This window comes from Hippoglossus stenolepis, chromosome 12 (genome assembly GCF_022539355.2).
Source record: "Hippoglossus stenolepis isolate QCI-W04-F060 chromosome 12, HSTE1.2, whole genome shotgun sequence".
Taxonomy (NCBI): Eukaryota; Metazoa; Chordata; class Actinopteri; order Pleuronectiformes; family Pleuronectidae; genus Hippoglossus; species Hippoglossus stenolepis.
The window spans coordinates 14339079-14355091 of record NC_061494.1 but is presented as its reverse complement, the minus strand read 5'-3'; the positions used below and the strand labels follow the sequence as shown (position 1 = coordinate 14355091).

The 16013-nt window shown below is 43.6% G+C and overlaps 1 protein-coding gene across 4 annotated transcripts in view; it reads right to left on the bottom strand.

The window, feature by feature from the left end:
• Nucleotides 1-12866, bottom strand: part of LOC118118824 (serine/threonine-protein kinase MARK1) — a 29536-nt gene extending 16670 nt beyond the window's left edge. Inside the window, exons 1-3 of one of the 4 annotated variants that reach the window (XM_035172231.2) lie at nucleotides 12219-12866; nucleotides 8291-8491; nucleotides 3845-3898 (exon numbers count right to left, since the gene is read on the bottom strand). In XM_035172231.2, coding sequence (XP_035028122.1) covers nucleotides 3845-3898; nucleotides 8291-8491; nucleotides 12219-12269 — 306 coding nt within the window. In that variant the 5' untranslated portion in view covers nucleotides 12270-12866. The remainder of the gene's footprint in view (nucleotides 1-3844; nucleotides 3899-8290; nucleotides 8492-12218) is intronic. The other 3 variants (XM_035172234.2, XM_035172233.2, XM_035172235.2) reach the window with 3 other exon arrangements.
• Nucleotides 12867-16013: the final 3147 nt, after the last annotated feature.

Sequence of the window (16013 nt, the reverse complement as noted above, 5' to 3'; positions counted from 1 at the left end):
GCCAAAAATACTAGGGATGCACCGATATGGAAATTCTTGGCCGATACCGATATTTAAAACAACAATCTAGCCGATAGCCGATACAGATATTTGTTTATTACTTGCATGTGGCCTTCTTGGTGTGTAACGCCGGGTTTACACCGGGCGCTGAAGCGCCGCCCCGCGCCGCGTTATTCTCAAGCGCGCAGCCGCCTGGCTGTTCACACCGGACCCGCATTTCTCCGCGTCGGTCAGCCCGTGATTCTCCGCTTGTTGTTGTATGTAACCCGTTCAATGTCGGGTGTCGGGGGTAAATGACGTATTCTCCAAGCAAGCCTTTAGCCCCCCCCTCTCTCTCTTTTTATCTATATGACTGCTTGTGTGGCTGTAGTGGATGGGCAGAGGGGGACATTTAATTATGTGATTGGGAAAATTGGGAAAATTAAAACTCCAGGACAACAGAAGGGGAATACAAAGTATGGGATGCATATTTGATCATTTATATCATATCAAATATGTCATTTATATCGTTTAAAATCATTTTTCAGTCTGTTTCCTGGCGCGATACGCTCGCACGCCGAAACCATCGGTGAAGGGCGCTGGCGCGGCGCATCGCAGCCCATGTGAACCGCACAAAGGTTTAACAGGGGGGTGGATGGGAGGCGCCTGGCTTTCCTTGGCGCTGCGCTGCGCTTCAGCGCCCGGTGTAAACCCGGCGTCAGTGTACCATAATCTGGATGCCAGATTGGCAGGCTGCAGAAAACATACCAATGAATATCGGCCAATGTTATCGGTGAAAGTCAAGTTTATTACCGATACGCCGATAGCAGTAAACGAGGCGAATATCGGCCGCTACCGATATACGGCCGATACATCGGTGCACCACTAAAAAATACTAAAATGAATTAAATCAGCAACAAATGTGGACCAACTCTGAGGACCAACAATGGATTATTTTTCAATAATTTCTTGACCTTAAGCCACTAAGGGGTCTCTTGATGAAATCATGAAGAAGAGTCGTATCATGGGAGTTGTCTTGACCACCAATAACATTTGCACTTTACTGGAAGAGCTTGGGTGACAGAACACGCAGGAAGAGGCAATGAATAATCGTCCATTACGAGTAACCAATACAAACAGTGGAAGGAAAAAACAGCTGACTGGCTAACTGGCTAAACAGTGTCTTCTTCCATCATCATAATGCGTAGTTTTACAGACATAAATGAAGAATTGTTACATTTTATATCTTTAACAGTGACTGAAAGGTTGTATTCCTTTCTTGGAATACATTTTTCCCTGATATGATTTGACCAATCCAAGGTTATAAGGGTGCAAAGTGTAGTAAAGTGGATGCTCCCTTCAATGCATCCATAGTAAGAGCTTTCACAAGGATCCTATAGGACGCTCAGAGTCGATGAGATAATCGATTCAATCCAGGAGACTGCTGCTGCATTATAAGACAAGCTTCTGCATTGCAGATGACACGTCTGTATACCATTACAGAAATCTATAGTACAGAGCAGAGGACATTAAAACCTACACCTATAAGCTCCATACAGAGATACAAGCACCTCTCATAACGATACAAAAACGCATCACGATTAACACATGAATGTATGCGTAACATCAACAAGCATAAATGCTAACACACCAATATTACTTCATTCCCCATAAAAAGCTGTAAGACTTCTACTTATTGACCCTCTCAGTTCTACTGCAGCTGACATCTGAAAGGCCCACTGAATAATTGATCAGAGAGATTCTGATTGGTCTGCAGTCTCACATGATCCGTTTGCAGGCTATGTTCATCACCCGGCAGCGGAAAACGCAGACCCTGTCGGGAATGTAAGCGCTTATCATGACCTAGACGAGACGTGAATCAGTAAAGTCAGAGTCAGTTCGTATTCAGAATCTAAATGCCACACACACGCACTTCTAAATGATCATTACACCACTGCGTGTGTGCAGATTAGGAACCACACAAGAGGCTGCTAAACAAAAGGGCTCACACAATGAAATGTATCTCAGTTAGATTAGATGAGTGTGGAACTGAGAGCTTGAGAATTCTTGCAGTGTCTCCACACTGATTGGCTAAAGAATTGCAGTCGGATCCCATTAGGGTCCAAGTCAATTACAGATGCGCTTTGCTCACAGACAATAATGTCTGGAAACAAAACCCTTTCAGAAATGCCCTGAAATAATTGTGCCGTTTCACAGATCTACAAAGAATTTCTTGAGGTTGGTCTCTCATCATTAGTACCTTATACCAATATCTGAATGTGCCAGAATTCATTTATTCCAGTAGCACTTATTGATTTCACTCCTCTCATCCTTACACTGGATTCCTTTTTGTATATTTTCATTATTTGGGCATTAAGATGCTACAGCAGCATTATTTTCTCATCCTGATGGCCGACAGTGAGAAAGAGGCCAGGAGATCCATCAAGACCTCAACTTACGTTTATTACAAATACTTGGCAGCTGCTTTGTAATTTGTTCAACCTCTACAGCAGGGTTATTCAATTAAAATTCAGAGAGTTCCAGATAGAGAAAATGTCCTTAATCAAACATCATAATGTGTAACTGACATTGTTCTGATTCCAGAAATCTGTCTGTGGCTCACATATCTTGAGAACCATTCATCTTATTGGCTTCACACTTGGCATGTGCAGTGTTAAGAGCCCAAGGAAGTTCAGTGTTATATTTGGTGCAATTTTCTCACGTGATACAATCAATATCTACACAATATGAGCAAACAGGTGAACAACTCTTTATGCAGCAGCGGTGGCGCAGCTTCAGGGTTCTGCAGACTATGACCCAATCTGCAGGTCACTTGTACAGTTTCTAAAGAACGCTGCTAACAGTCCATGGCAAACAGGCAGGTTTAGACTACACTTGTATATTGAAATATTAGATTTATGGTCTCAGTGTCAAATCAAAGAAAGTATAATGCAATAATATTTTTATAATATTTACTATATTGTTAATTTTCACACTGCACTGGAGCGATTATTAATAAGAAGTCTAATAAAAAATAAATCCTCTCTCGCTGCCTGATTTTCTCTTTTTAGGAGGAAGGATATCTTTATTATCACAGGGGGGAAATTCGTTTTACAGCTAAAAAAAGAACATCATGACGTTCTCATTTTAGAGAAAGTCATGCGAAGATACTTTCCTTACTCTTCTCTGACTCACTTGTCATCGTCTATTCTCCCTCCTTTCCTCTGTAAGGGTCTTAACCGGTGCCGTAAAGGTTAGAAAAGTGGCAAATTTGACAATTCTGTTTGACTTATCAGTTATAGGTGCGCTTAGCCCATTAGTGACCTCTGCTCTACAGTAAAACAGAAATGAGCCAGGCTAGAATAATGTCATGACCATGAAAAGTCAGTCAGTAGCACACCTGCATTACTTCTAAAGTTGGCGATGCTGGATCATAGTGTAGCTGTGACTGCTTTCCTTACACATGGTCTAATCTAGCATCAGGTGTGTGTGTGTGTGTGTGTGTGTGTGTGTGTGTGTGTGTGTGTGTGTGTGTAATCAGCAGAAAGGGCTGGATTTGGACTCAGTAATCAGGAAACAGTCCCAAAGCCTTCGTTGTAATCGGTTATGACTGCTAGAAAAGGGTAAGTGACAAACATCCAGGCAGGGGTATTTTTAGCTGCTGCTAACCACACACTGACAGAGAATGAAGGAGGGGGTGGGATTAAACATGCCCTGTGGTCTCTCCTGACTACATTATGGAAAACAGCACATCCTGAGTTCAAAAAGAGTAAAGAAGCAGAGCGGCTGAAACTCAGGAGTGACTAACCGGTCACTGCGACCAAGACGTTAATGTTACCATGTGTCTACAAAACAAAAGACTCACCTTCTGTAGACTAGTGGGATTCAGCTGGGTTTTATCTATAATCTTCACGGCCACCTAGAGAGAGAGAAGACAGAGAGAAGGGGAGGGGAGTCGAGGGGGAGACAGGAGGAGATAAAAGACAACAGAGATGTCAAAACCAATCCTACTTTTTGTATTTTGGTTGTACAGCTAAAGCCTGTGTCGTAATGAACTCTCCTCATCATTTCACTCTTCTGCTGTGAAGCCGCTTTTGTCAAAACATGTCACAGTTGAATCAGGGCTGTTCTGTCTGAACACACCTTAAAGCTCCTCTGTTCAGCAATTTGTGAAGAGATGAAGCTTTGAATCGCAGATATAAATATAACAGATACAGGGGGGGAAATATGCATCTGTTCATGATGGTGAATATATAATAAGTAAATGCAGCTGCTAAAAGTCTCAGGACAGAGTGGCTGAAGTGAACTGTCCCGGTGTTGCAGCCGAGCCGGTATATAATATATATATGGCCGTGCAGGTTGATCTACAGTTGGCTCGGCAGATCTCGCCGGGCCTCGGTCTGATCCATCCATCTCAATAATCACCCCAAAGTGCTCGGTGAAACAGACCTGCTCCCCTCACTTTCTGAGAGCTCAGCAGCTTTCACAAAGCCACGAGCTGAGCCATACTGCAGACTCACCAGTCAGCCCCATACATTATGCTGATGAGTGACTGACGAGCACTTTTACTATATAATGGAATTACTACATATGGCTTTTTGTACTTGCACAAGATTAATCAAAAATATCTACATAGTTTTAAGTAATAGACTTATGAATGGCTAAATAAATATATTTGAGTGTGTGATCTAACCAAAGACAAATGACCACAGAATGTTTTTAACCACAATGAAGAAATCACAGCCCTGATGATGGAACAAACACGAAGTTCCTGGTTGGTTCACATTTCATCAGCCAGTATCGACTGCTAATGTCTTGTCAAGAAATGATCTAAATATGGCACCAATTAGTATTACACATAATACACTCTGTCCGCATTAGACATTGTACATTTGAGTACCGTTTTATTTAAAAATGTTAGTGCATAATGATGCTATGAATGTTCCTTGTTTTTAAATCGGTTTACTATGTTTGTGTGTTATTTGTCCCTGCTTGTATTTATATTTGAACTTGAGTACGACCCAGGTCGGGTTTGCACACTCTACTACCATCAAAACTGAAGCCCTAATACCTAATGAGTGTTTTTTTTAGTTTTTTCCTGGACTGTGTTAAGAGCAATTGCACTAAAGATTATTGTTTATTTGTGTTGCATTGTGGGATTATCAAGACCACACTCAATACTCAGGTAAATAAAGCTTGCCCTGTCTTTTGTAACCCTTTGAGTTAAACTAATCTACAAGATTCTGACACAAAGAAGATACCAGCCCTAACCTCTGACCTCTCTGGAGAAGGTAGAAAGGGTAGAAATTGCCTTTAGAGATGAAAGACAATGGGAGAATTGAAAATAGGCAACTGATTAAGAGCTTTAAAAATATATTTCAATGGATGTAGACTGAGGCTCTAGTCCCAAACAGCCTGTTAAAGGGGAAACCAGAAATAAAATGCAGAGTCATTGAAAGATTAAAGGCTAGTGGCTACTCATCCCAAGCAGGGTTTCCCTGAAACCTACCTTTCCCTGAGACCTACATTTGATTTCATCCAAACCCGGAAGCTAAACCCCATAATAACACCAAGAACACAGTGTAGCTGGGAGATGAGAAACCCGAGTGTAAGACAGCAGACAGGCTCGCTATGTGTGTGTCTGTTTGTGTAGAAACACACACAGTGCGCAGGTGGTGTCTTTTTGCAGCCCGTCTTTGGAGGCCAGGTGCATAGACCAACCTCAGTCTTCTCTGCTTCCTCCTGTCATGGACAAAACTCAGGTGGAGGCATGTACATGTGTTCGGGGGAGCCTGTGTGTGTATGCGATTGTGTGTGTGTGTTGATGTATGCCTGCAGGTGTTGAAGCTGTCCTCATGTGACACTCTATTGTTCCAACTTCCACTATTCTCTTTGCATGAGTCAGAGATATTTATTACATTTCCTCCACGATTCACTCCACCAATATTTCCCTTTCTGAGCTCTCAGAGATTTGATGAATGCCTGGGTGGCATCACATCCTATGCGAGTGTTTGTGTGCATGTGTGTCTCTCTAATGGATTTCAAGGTGAATAATTCAGCCCCACAGTGACAGAAGGGCAACGAGCATCATTGTTAATTATTCAGCGCAGTCGTAATACACCGGCCATATGCTCGTCACCGTGCGCAGGTCTTGTGATCGTGCACGCATTTTGCGAGCGGAAACAGCATCACTTATGCTGAAGTGCTTGTGACATGTTCCTCTACACTTTTATTTCCCTCTCGACAGCATTTTTATCTCATGAAGTCTGTTCGCTAAAGGGAAGTATTTTAACATATATGGTGGTCATTTCTCATACAGAGAAACGGAAGGTAAACACCGTTTTTAGGAAGGTATACAGAGCTGGGTGACAAGTCCACATCAATGCTACAATAAGCATGAGTGTGCATAGTAACAAATAGATTTGGTGCAGCTTGATTGAATTTAAGCAGACTATTTAGCCTAGGCGGGGGAATGTGCTCTTCTGATTTCTTCTCTATTTGTCACATGTATGCCAAAGCAGACTGTACAGATTCTCTATGCATCAGTGGAAGCACATAAACTTCCTCTTTATGCAGAGTAATTATCCACATTATATCCCACTGTTCTTTACACTGCCATGCACTTTCACACTTACAGTTCATTGAGTATGTAACCCTGTATATACAATGCCCAGGAGCAAGTTAATTTCTGCTATATAGCTCCTCCCCCCCCCCATTTTTATCATTTGCTCTCTGGTTTATATTGTTCATAGTGGAGTCAGAATTATCTTATGGCTAAAACGATAAGATAATCGATAGTCGGTTAATGTGTGATGATGATCTGTGACGATGGGATTTCACTGAAAGTTGATACACTTAAATCGATAATACTGTATCATGGTCCCACCCTTAGTTGGGAGAAGATGAGGGCATATGGTCGAAGCAAATGTTTCCATGAGTGGAGCTGAGCGAGTGTTGGTGTGTGACGTGTGTCCACATCCCGTAGTCACTCTCTGCAGCATAAAGAGGACTCTCTGTCACCTATAAGCAACTGCTGCTCAGTCTCATCTCCATTTTATCTTTAAATAATGTGCAATAAAGCAAATTCATTATTTGTTTTCCATTTGAGCAATTTTTTGCTGCTTGGAGACTTGACTTTAAGCTACGATAGCAACAGTTTTAGTGGGCTATGTTCTTTCCACCTGTTCTGATCCATGTCTTTGAATTCTGATGAGCTAGCAAAAGCACTCAGGCACTCAGAGCAGCGGCTGACCTTCTCAGCAAACAGTGTTGCATACCCGGTGTGCCTGTTCAACATTAGCATTAAAGGAAACAGAAGGGATGGAACCGTTAGCTGTTTCACCTTGGAGAATAATTACGTCCCAAATATTCTGACGTGAACAGGTAGATAATGTAATTCTGGGAGTTAAAAGGAGGGAAGTGGCTAATGCACAGACGTGAGAGGAAATCTGAGGTGGATCAGTGCTGTCAGTGTGTGCTGTGAGTCCTGGTGAGTGGAAGACGGTGAACAGATCGTAGGACATTGTTTTCTCCATAGGGAAACAGGAGCTTTAATTACAGACGCAGCAAACCAGCACGTCCATCACTGCGACAGGTCAGCAGTGTGAGTGTGTGACTGAGAGAAACAGACAGCTTGACCTGACCAGACTGAGAGAACGAACATGGTCAAGTACAATATCATCATGACAGGAGATCATTCATTCTCAGTCAGAACAGGCCATGAACTAGGTTTAACCTGGAGCAAATCAAGGCATCATTAACATTTCTGATCAGTGCACACAGAACAATGGCGCGTCAACGGGGCAGACACCCAGGGAGCCATGCACAGCGCCACTATGTTCACTTACAGTGTTCATTTGGGTCTTTTCATACATGTTTGGACTGTAAAAAATATATTTTTTACAGTTTTTACCGGCTCTGTCAGTTATTTACTGCTCCTCTCTGTGTTTCCATCATTCACGCTGCGCACTGCAAACGGAGTCGAGCCAAACTGAGTGCGCCAGGCCAAGAACAGTATGGATCATTATGTGGTGATCAGTGTTGATATTGTGGTATCATTTCAAACAAATCAAAGTTTAAACGTAGCAGATCGGATACGTATGCGGAGTCTGAGTGAGTGAGTGAGAGTGAGAGTGAATGAGAGATTATATTTGGCTAATTTCAGACTATGTAGATGAATCACACTATCATTTCATTGAGAAAATAATCTGAATAATAACCAATAAGACACAGCCCTAAATGTTGACATGTAGAAATGAAAGAGCAATGCTGACATAGGTTTTGAGATGAAATATTTGAAAATTTGTCTCACCTCTCGTCCAGTCAGGACGTGTCGTGCAAGCTTCACCTTGGCGAAGTTGCCCTTCCCGATGGTCTTGAGGAGGCGGTAATTGCCTATATGGGGATGCTCCTCCGTGGAGGTGAAAGAGTTGCGACATCGCGGCAGACTATGGCGACTCGCAGACTTTGTGGGGGGCGCTGGGGGTTCAACAAAGCCGTCCACCGATGAGTGCTGCAGAGAACCCATACAAGTGGAGATCAGAAACATATTCATTCACTGACGGATGTTTTTTATTAATATAGACACACAAATGCTACAGCTACAATTCCCTGAACCTCCACATGGACTTATTTCTCAAAATCAGCTGCACACATGCAAACAATGCAGCAGAGTGCAGCAGTGGAGGTTAGTGTGTGTGCCAGAACAGGGATATTTGCTGTGCAAACAGAGATGAACCCATTAACTCTCTCAGATACAAGGAGGTATCCAGTGTTCTACATGTGTCTGTGTGTCTCAGCATGTACGTTTACAGACAGACACACAGAGGTAACCTGCAAGGAAGTCTACAGAGGAACTGGGCTGAGAATCAGGTTCACCCTCTCTCCCTTCGTGAAAACTTACCCTCCTGACCTCAAGAAGAGATTTGAAGACTTTGATAATCCCTGTAAGTCAAGAGTTATAAAAAATGTTGCTGGGTCCACAGATAACAACAAGCATCCCCCTGACATGGCATGTGAAGGTGAATTAGGAAGAGCTGGCTGGACGTACAACGTCGGCTATGCGCAGTCTCTACTGTCTGTTTCCTTTCCTCTACAACAGCTGCTGATGTCAGTCCAGGTCAGAAATCCCATGATCCTCTGCTCCTGAGCTCCTGACCACACCCATTCAGAGAATAAAGCCTTGGTCTTGTTACCCAGGCTCCCCTGCTCCCGTTTCACCCGGGAAATGCTACACCCTGCAGTGCGTGCATCGTCACCTCGGTTAGCCCACATCCCCGACAGAGGTGAGAGCTGCACAGCAGGATTCAAACGCTCCCTGGTGTCAGAGTTTGTGTGTGTAAGTGAGAGAGAGAGAGAGAAAGGTGGGCAAGGACAAATCTTGATTAGATGCCAGTCAAAGTCAGCATCCTTGTTTCTAATGCACCAAAACCCTCTTTCAGATCTCCATGACAGAGCAATCTGTGGAGCCTCCACACGTTTTATATTGCAGCTGGTAAATATCCACAATAAATTGACTTCAGTTCTTCCCATTAACTTAAGATCTGATTTGTAATGCGGTCAGTTTTTCCTTCAGCGTACACACAGACGCACACACACTTGGCCTCGCTCCAGATTCCCTAAATTAAATTGAGGAGCATCAGGACAGGCAGGTGATTAATACACTAAGTTTATCTCACTCGCTGGGCCATTAACTCCCAACAACTGACGCTGTGTCATCAGGGAGGCCAGACATTGAAAAAAATATGAACACACACCTGTGCAGACACACACACACAGATTTAAAAATAAGGAAGCCAGTAGAGATTCTATTGTCCTGCACTAAAAGACACTTGTCCCTGTGAGTAATAAGCTGTTATGCAATGCAGTTCAGCTGCTAGTGGGCCCAGGGCCTGCATGCTAGAGCCAAACAGAGGCAGCGAGGCTCGGGCACCACTTTAATAGCCGCCTAGCAGTCTACGTCCACGTCTGTGAGACCTGAAGCAGCAATATACTGTAAGGACATTAGCTGCCCCCTCAGCTGATGCATTACTGAACCCGAAGAGCGATCAGAGATCGGATACCACCATTAGAACTTAATGTTGAGGTTTCTGTAAGTTACATAACTTTGCTGGAACAAATGGGCATTTTCTAGAATACATTTAAACATGTGATTAGGAACAATACGGATACATACTGTAAATGCAAAAAATAAAAGCACATTTTTTTTATCTGGTAATGAAATACTGCTCCCAGCCATTTTCCACTGTAACACATTATAACACAGGGAGGCTTTATTCTTGTTTCCAGGAAAGAAAGAAAAAATCTGATGAACCCAGATATGTCAGAGTCTGTCAGTGTACACGTACAGCAGTTCTCATTTTGGACTCATGTCAGAGGAGGTATTATTTTATTGTTGTACTCTGCGTGTGGGTCAGGGAAGGCATTGAAATCTGATTGGCCCCTGTTTTGTCAGTGGTGTTACAAATAATACTCCAACAATTAATATGACAATTTGGGCAGAAATATAATTTTCTATGCTTTTTTGAAGTACACCAGGAACAATTTTTCTAATATATTCAATGTCAATCAATCAAATTGTATTTGTACAGCCCATATTCACAAATCACAATTTGCCTCACAGGGCTTAACACAGGGCAACATCCTCTCTTTTCATTAACACTTTACTAGAGTGAGAAAACACTACCAGCAGATATTAGGGACACATCATCAGTTGTGTACCTTAGCATCCACGGGTGTTTGGGCCTTTTAATAGCAAGACACCCTCTTCTAAGTCAGGCCCACCACAGGCTGATCAGATCTGGGTGTGTGTCCCTAACATCTTGGGGCCTAGTTGGGGTCTTTCCTCCTGATCCAGAGCCAATAGCTGCAGCGTTCTACAGTCTGCGATGTTTCTTTTATGGCCTGGACGCAGGGCTTGTCCGTGAACTCCAAGCTCTTTGACCAACCCGACGGTGGTATGTCCAACATCGATGCACAACTTCCTTTTGTGTAAGGTGCACATTGAAGAGGTGTGCAAGATTTAAGTGAAAGGGGTCTATTGGCGGAAATTGAATATAAAATGGTCTTAGTGATGTTTTCACAAGTGTTTAATCATTTAAATTGTACAAATTGTTGTTGTCTTTACCATAGAATTATATTTAAATACTTTATACTTAAATTGGGAGCGGGTCCCCTCTATGGAGGCCGCCATGTTTTTTTACAGTAGTCCAGACGGGACAAACTAGACACCTTTTGAGTTTTTATTACAACTCAAGGCTACTACAGGTTCTCTTTAATGTCTGGAAGTGGAGGGTGAGGTGAGGGGTATTCAGCTGCAACATGAAACTTCACCACCAGCTGTCTCTCAATTCTACACACTGATCCTTTAAGGCATTCCTTGATGGCTGTTAGCATTACAGCTTCAAACACACACACATGTGATATTCACCATCTTGTCCCATGTTCCAAAAACACAATTGCCCCCACCCTCTGTTAAAACTCTGCCCCCCCTGTATGGCCCCCCAGGCAAGAGAAATCCTAGATCCGCCACTGGTGCCTGCAAACATTCCTTCACACAGAAATCTTTCGCCATTTCTTTGCTGTTCTACGTTAAGATGAATACTTGTGTGTGTGTGCTGCCTCAGCTCATCAGTGTCGTGTTGGTGAACAACACCTCCCTCCTCCTCCTCCACCTCCTCAGCAGTGAGCGTGCAGTTACAACAGGGCCCAATAGGTGATGGATGTCACATTGCGATGCTACCGAGCGTTGCCATTGAAAAGTAGGGCAACATCCTCCCCCACCCTCCCTAATTATTGACGTTGTGGACTAGAAAATGCCCTCAGTGGTGCGAGGGGAGAACCGGGCGGTGTGTTTTTCAGACCTCTCCCGGGCCACACGGGGGGGAATTCTCCCGGTGTTGCCGCTAAAAAAAAGGCAGCACACTGACGCAGTGCGATGTTGTGGCTGTAGCCGTATTGTGTGCACACGAGCCGGGGACACAGCCGCACCGAAATCCCGCAAGTCCGCCGTGAAATAAAGAAGTTGGGCGTGAAGGAGGAAGAGAATCGCTCCGACTCGGTGTCTGTGCAACAATGAAGCGGCTTAAATCACAAACCTGCACCGACCAGTGCGCCAAAAAAAGCCACCACACACACACACACACATGCTAAATCCGCCGCTGTTCGAGGCTGTTTTTTGTATCCCGCTATCCCCCGTCCCTCCCTCCCTCCGGTGTCTCTGCCCGGACGGCAGCACTTACATTCTCGGTGTCGCGCTCGTTCACCGTGGGCAATGGCGTTCTGGTCGACATCTTGTGTGGCTCGCAGGCCGCTCAGCGGTGCAGCGGGCTGGGCAGAGCAGAGCAAGACACGGCGCGGCGGTCCGTCGGTGTGTCCCTCCGAGCCGTCCCTCTCTCTACATCCCCTGGAAACACCGCAGACGGCACCGAGGCCTTTTTCGTGTTTTTTGTTTTTACCGCAGCATAGCAGCCGCCCCACACCACAAGGCCCCGCGGCCCGACGTGCCCCTGTTCTCTTGATTAGCCTTCCTTTTTGTGCACTTCCCTTCAGGTAAGGTAAGCTAGTGGCAGGCAGCAAGAGGAGGAAAGAGAGACTGAGAGAGAGAGAGAGCGAGGGAGAGAGAGGGGAGGGGGCCAGGAAGATGCGTCGGTAGCGGATGACGGGTCTGCGCAGTGCATCGCAAACCTCCCACCAGGAAGGATGGAGGGATCGCTCCCTATCCCACAGACATACACTCCCTTTGTCTCCTCTTCGTGATTCAAGTCACCAGCAAGCAGTTATCGCACAGTGGGAGCCAGTGTCCGCCAGATTCAGTCCGGACACAAGTGCAGGCGAGTGCACAAACCTGCGGAAGGTTCCTAGTTCCACTTGTGGAAGGCCCCTGATGTGGTGGTTGTACAGAGAAACCTCATGATGCAACGTATTGATGATGTGTTAGGAATGTTTTTGAATAAAGGGTAGAGTTAATGCTGGAATGATGTGAGTAAAATGTTTTATTTCTTGTGTTTATATGTTTGTTTTTTCTGTTTAGTTTATTAATTCTATAAGATACAATAAGATAGGATGTGACAGAAGAAGACAAGATTAGATAAGCCAAGATGAGATACAATTTGATACAATGCGATAAAACAAGATGAGATGCCATACAATATGATACGATTAGATACAATACAATATGATACGATGCGATAAGATACAATACGATAATATACGATACGCTACAATACGATACGATATAATACAATACGATACGATACGATATGACAAGAGAAGACAAGATAAGATAAGATACGATACAATAAATTAAGATAGAAAAAGATACAATAAGATTGGATACGTTGCAATGCGATAAGATAAGATATAAGATAAGATAAGATGGGTTATTGATGCGACACAATAAAACAAGATAAGATAAGATAAGACACAATGTGATGGGACACAATATGATAGGATACGATACAATACAATTTGATACAATACGCTAAAATGAGATAAGAAAAAATAAGCTGCGATATGATTAGGTACGATAGAATAAGAGTTTTCTTAAGTTGTCCCAGGAAAGTTTCCATGTGACTGCAGCAAGATGCAAATATTGAAATACACACTTGCTAAAGGTAATAAATAGGTAAAAAACTATATAAACACAATGAACTATAAAAAAGGAGAGACCAATGTAAAATGTAAACAAAATGCATACAAAGTAGCAGTATTGCACATATGTGATAATGAGTTTGTCCACCTAGAAAATCATTATTACAGTAAAATTAGTTGAAACCCTGGATAAGATATAGCCTATAAGGTGCATGTGGTCTACTGGGAGCAGTGCTGAGTTTACAGTCCCACTACTAGTTTAACCTTACTAATGGTCTTACATTTATAAATCATTTATGATCTCCATGTGCTTTTTGAGTGTGACAACGTGGTTAACATTGTCCAGACAGAGGCCCACAGGTCTCACTGTAAACTGGGCAGACTTTGCCATCTGTTGGTTGGTTGCAGCATTGCACCCCCCTCAGAGTGTTTATCACTGATCATGCAACAACTTAATTCCACAGAGTGATCAGGGGACAACACATAAACAACTAAGAGCTAATAAGATGCATGTTTTGTATTTCTCATCCACGGGTCATTGCCTGGGGGGGGGGGTGTGGTTTCCTGTGTGTGGTGACGATGGTGTGACGTGTGCACGCAGGTGTACGTACGTGCGCAGTTTGTCCTCTAGGTGTCAGGCTGCACTTGCAGAATGTGAGGCCCAAACACAAAACGCCATCTCTCACCTTATTGCATGAAACACCTCCAGCTTTTGTCCTCATAAATCACTTACAAGTCGTATTGCAGGGCCACAGGACTGAATCTGGGTCTCGTGTATGAAACGTCACATCTTCTTTGTCTCTGCAGCGATGTTGTGGGATTCAGACGGACGTCTCACCTCCCCGGCTGTTACATGACTGATGGTTTGTCTCACACAACAGACAGGCCCGAGCCACAGTAATGGACACAGCGTGACATAACATATCACAATAACTGATGGATATAGGGCCTGAAAGCCACTGAGAACATTAGGTCTGTTTTTGTGGGTTTGAGGAATTTGTAGTTTATTTTTTGCCAACTACAAATTCCAGTTCCATAACATTGGTTCACAAAAGAGACCTCCCTCTTCCCATCCACAGAGTCAGGACGGGCTGCTCAGATGAGTTTCATTGAAAAATGTTTTGTCTTCATAATGGGTTTTTTCTATCGGGGGGTGGAGGGATGGGGGGTACCAGAACAATATGCAAAGAGATAAGATGGTTCAACAAAATAAAAAGGGTCCAACACTGAATCTTGGCACGGGGATGGGCATTTTTGGAATTCTGCATCTGATCCCGGTGTGGATCTGGTCCCAGCATAGCAGATATTAGCCTCTCTGAGCCCTAACAACTGGGACCAGCTAAATTACCCCAGCGAGGCACATCCTCCTGCTAGTAGCGGTGAAGTTTACGACTGTTATGTCCTAGTATTTTAGATTTGAATGCATTTACCAAATTTTTTCGTGTGGGAAATCATACTTTACACAGTAAAATGAAATAAGTAAGCTTGTGTTCACTTGGAAAAGGTCAATTGACCCTTTAAACAATCAGTGCAATGCAGTATCGTCTTGTATTGAGTGGAGGTTTTTCGTGCTATTGTTCCTCTGGGCTCAAACGTCCACAGAGCATGCTGCATTTGTGCCTGTGGATCTGCATTCTGTACCTGGGTTGCACTGCTGTGGAATGTAATGGGCACTGACACTGGTTAAATAAGTGCATGTACACCCAGGGCCAAATGCAATTACATGCTCTCACAAGCAACCATCAAAAAAGAGGCAGCTGTTAACAGCCATTCATCGCGGACGGTCATGCAGTTAACTGTATTTGCAGGACAGGGGGTGAGAGGAAAGAGTAGAAAGATGGAGAAATAGCGGGGGGGAAGTGGCTAAACTCATTATGACACAGATAGCCGAGTAGCATCTGTCAGCATTGGCCCTTTACCATAGCTCCTTTTGCCTGACTCAGTTTTACCAGTGAAAGTCAAACCACTGCTTTCCAGTCAGTGTTTTTGCACACATCCTGCAGAAGTGTGGGAAATAATCATGAACAGCCTTCTTGGGAAGGAAGATGTTTTGTAGATTTTCGCAGGCTCACACTGACCCCGTTCTGTGCCTCTCGTGAAGGCTATTACCATTACAACGAAGTCACAGACCTCAGCATCTACTTCTCAGGAAGATAAATACCCCGCGATGTTTGAGAAGCCCAGAAGGTTGCTGAACATTTACAGCTGTTCTCAAGGTATTTTCAAAATCCTCAGACTTTGCAAACCATCTTCATGAAACAATGACCCGTCCACTGCACGATACAAGAAAGAATACAATATCAGACAGTAACATCAATAAATAGATATTTTTCTTCATTTTAAGATCATCTCATGAATTTAACATTGCACTTGTGGTTTTTATATAGTTGGATCCTATTAATATAGGATCCAAGGTGCCTACATTGCCCACGATGCTGTTCAAC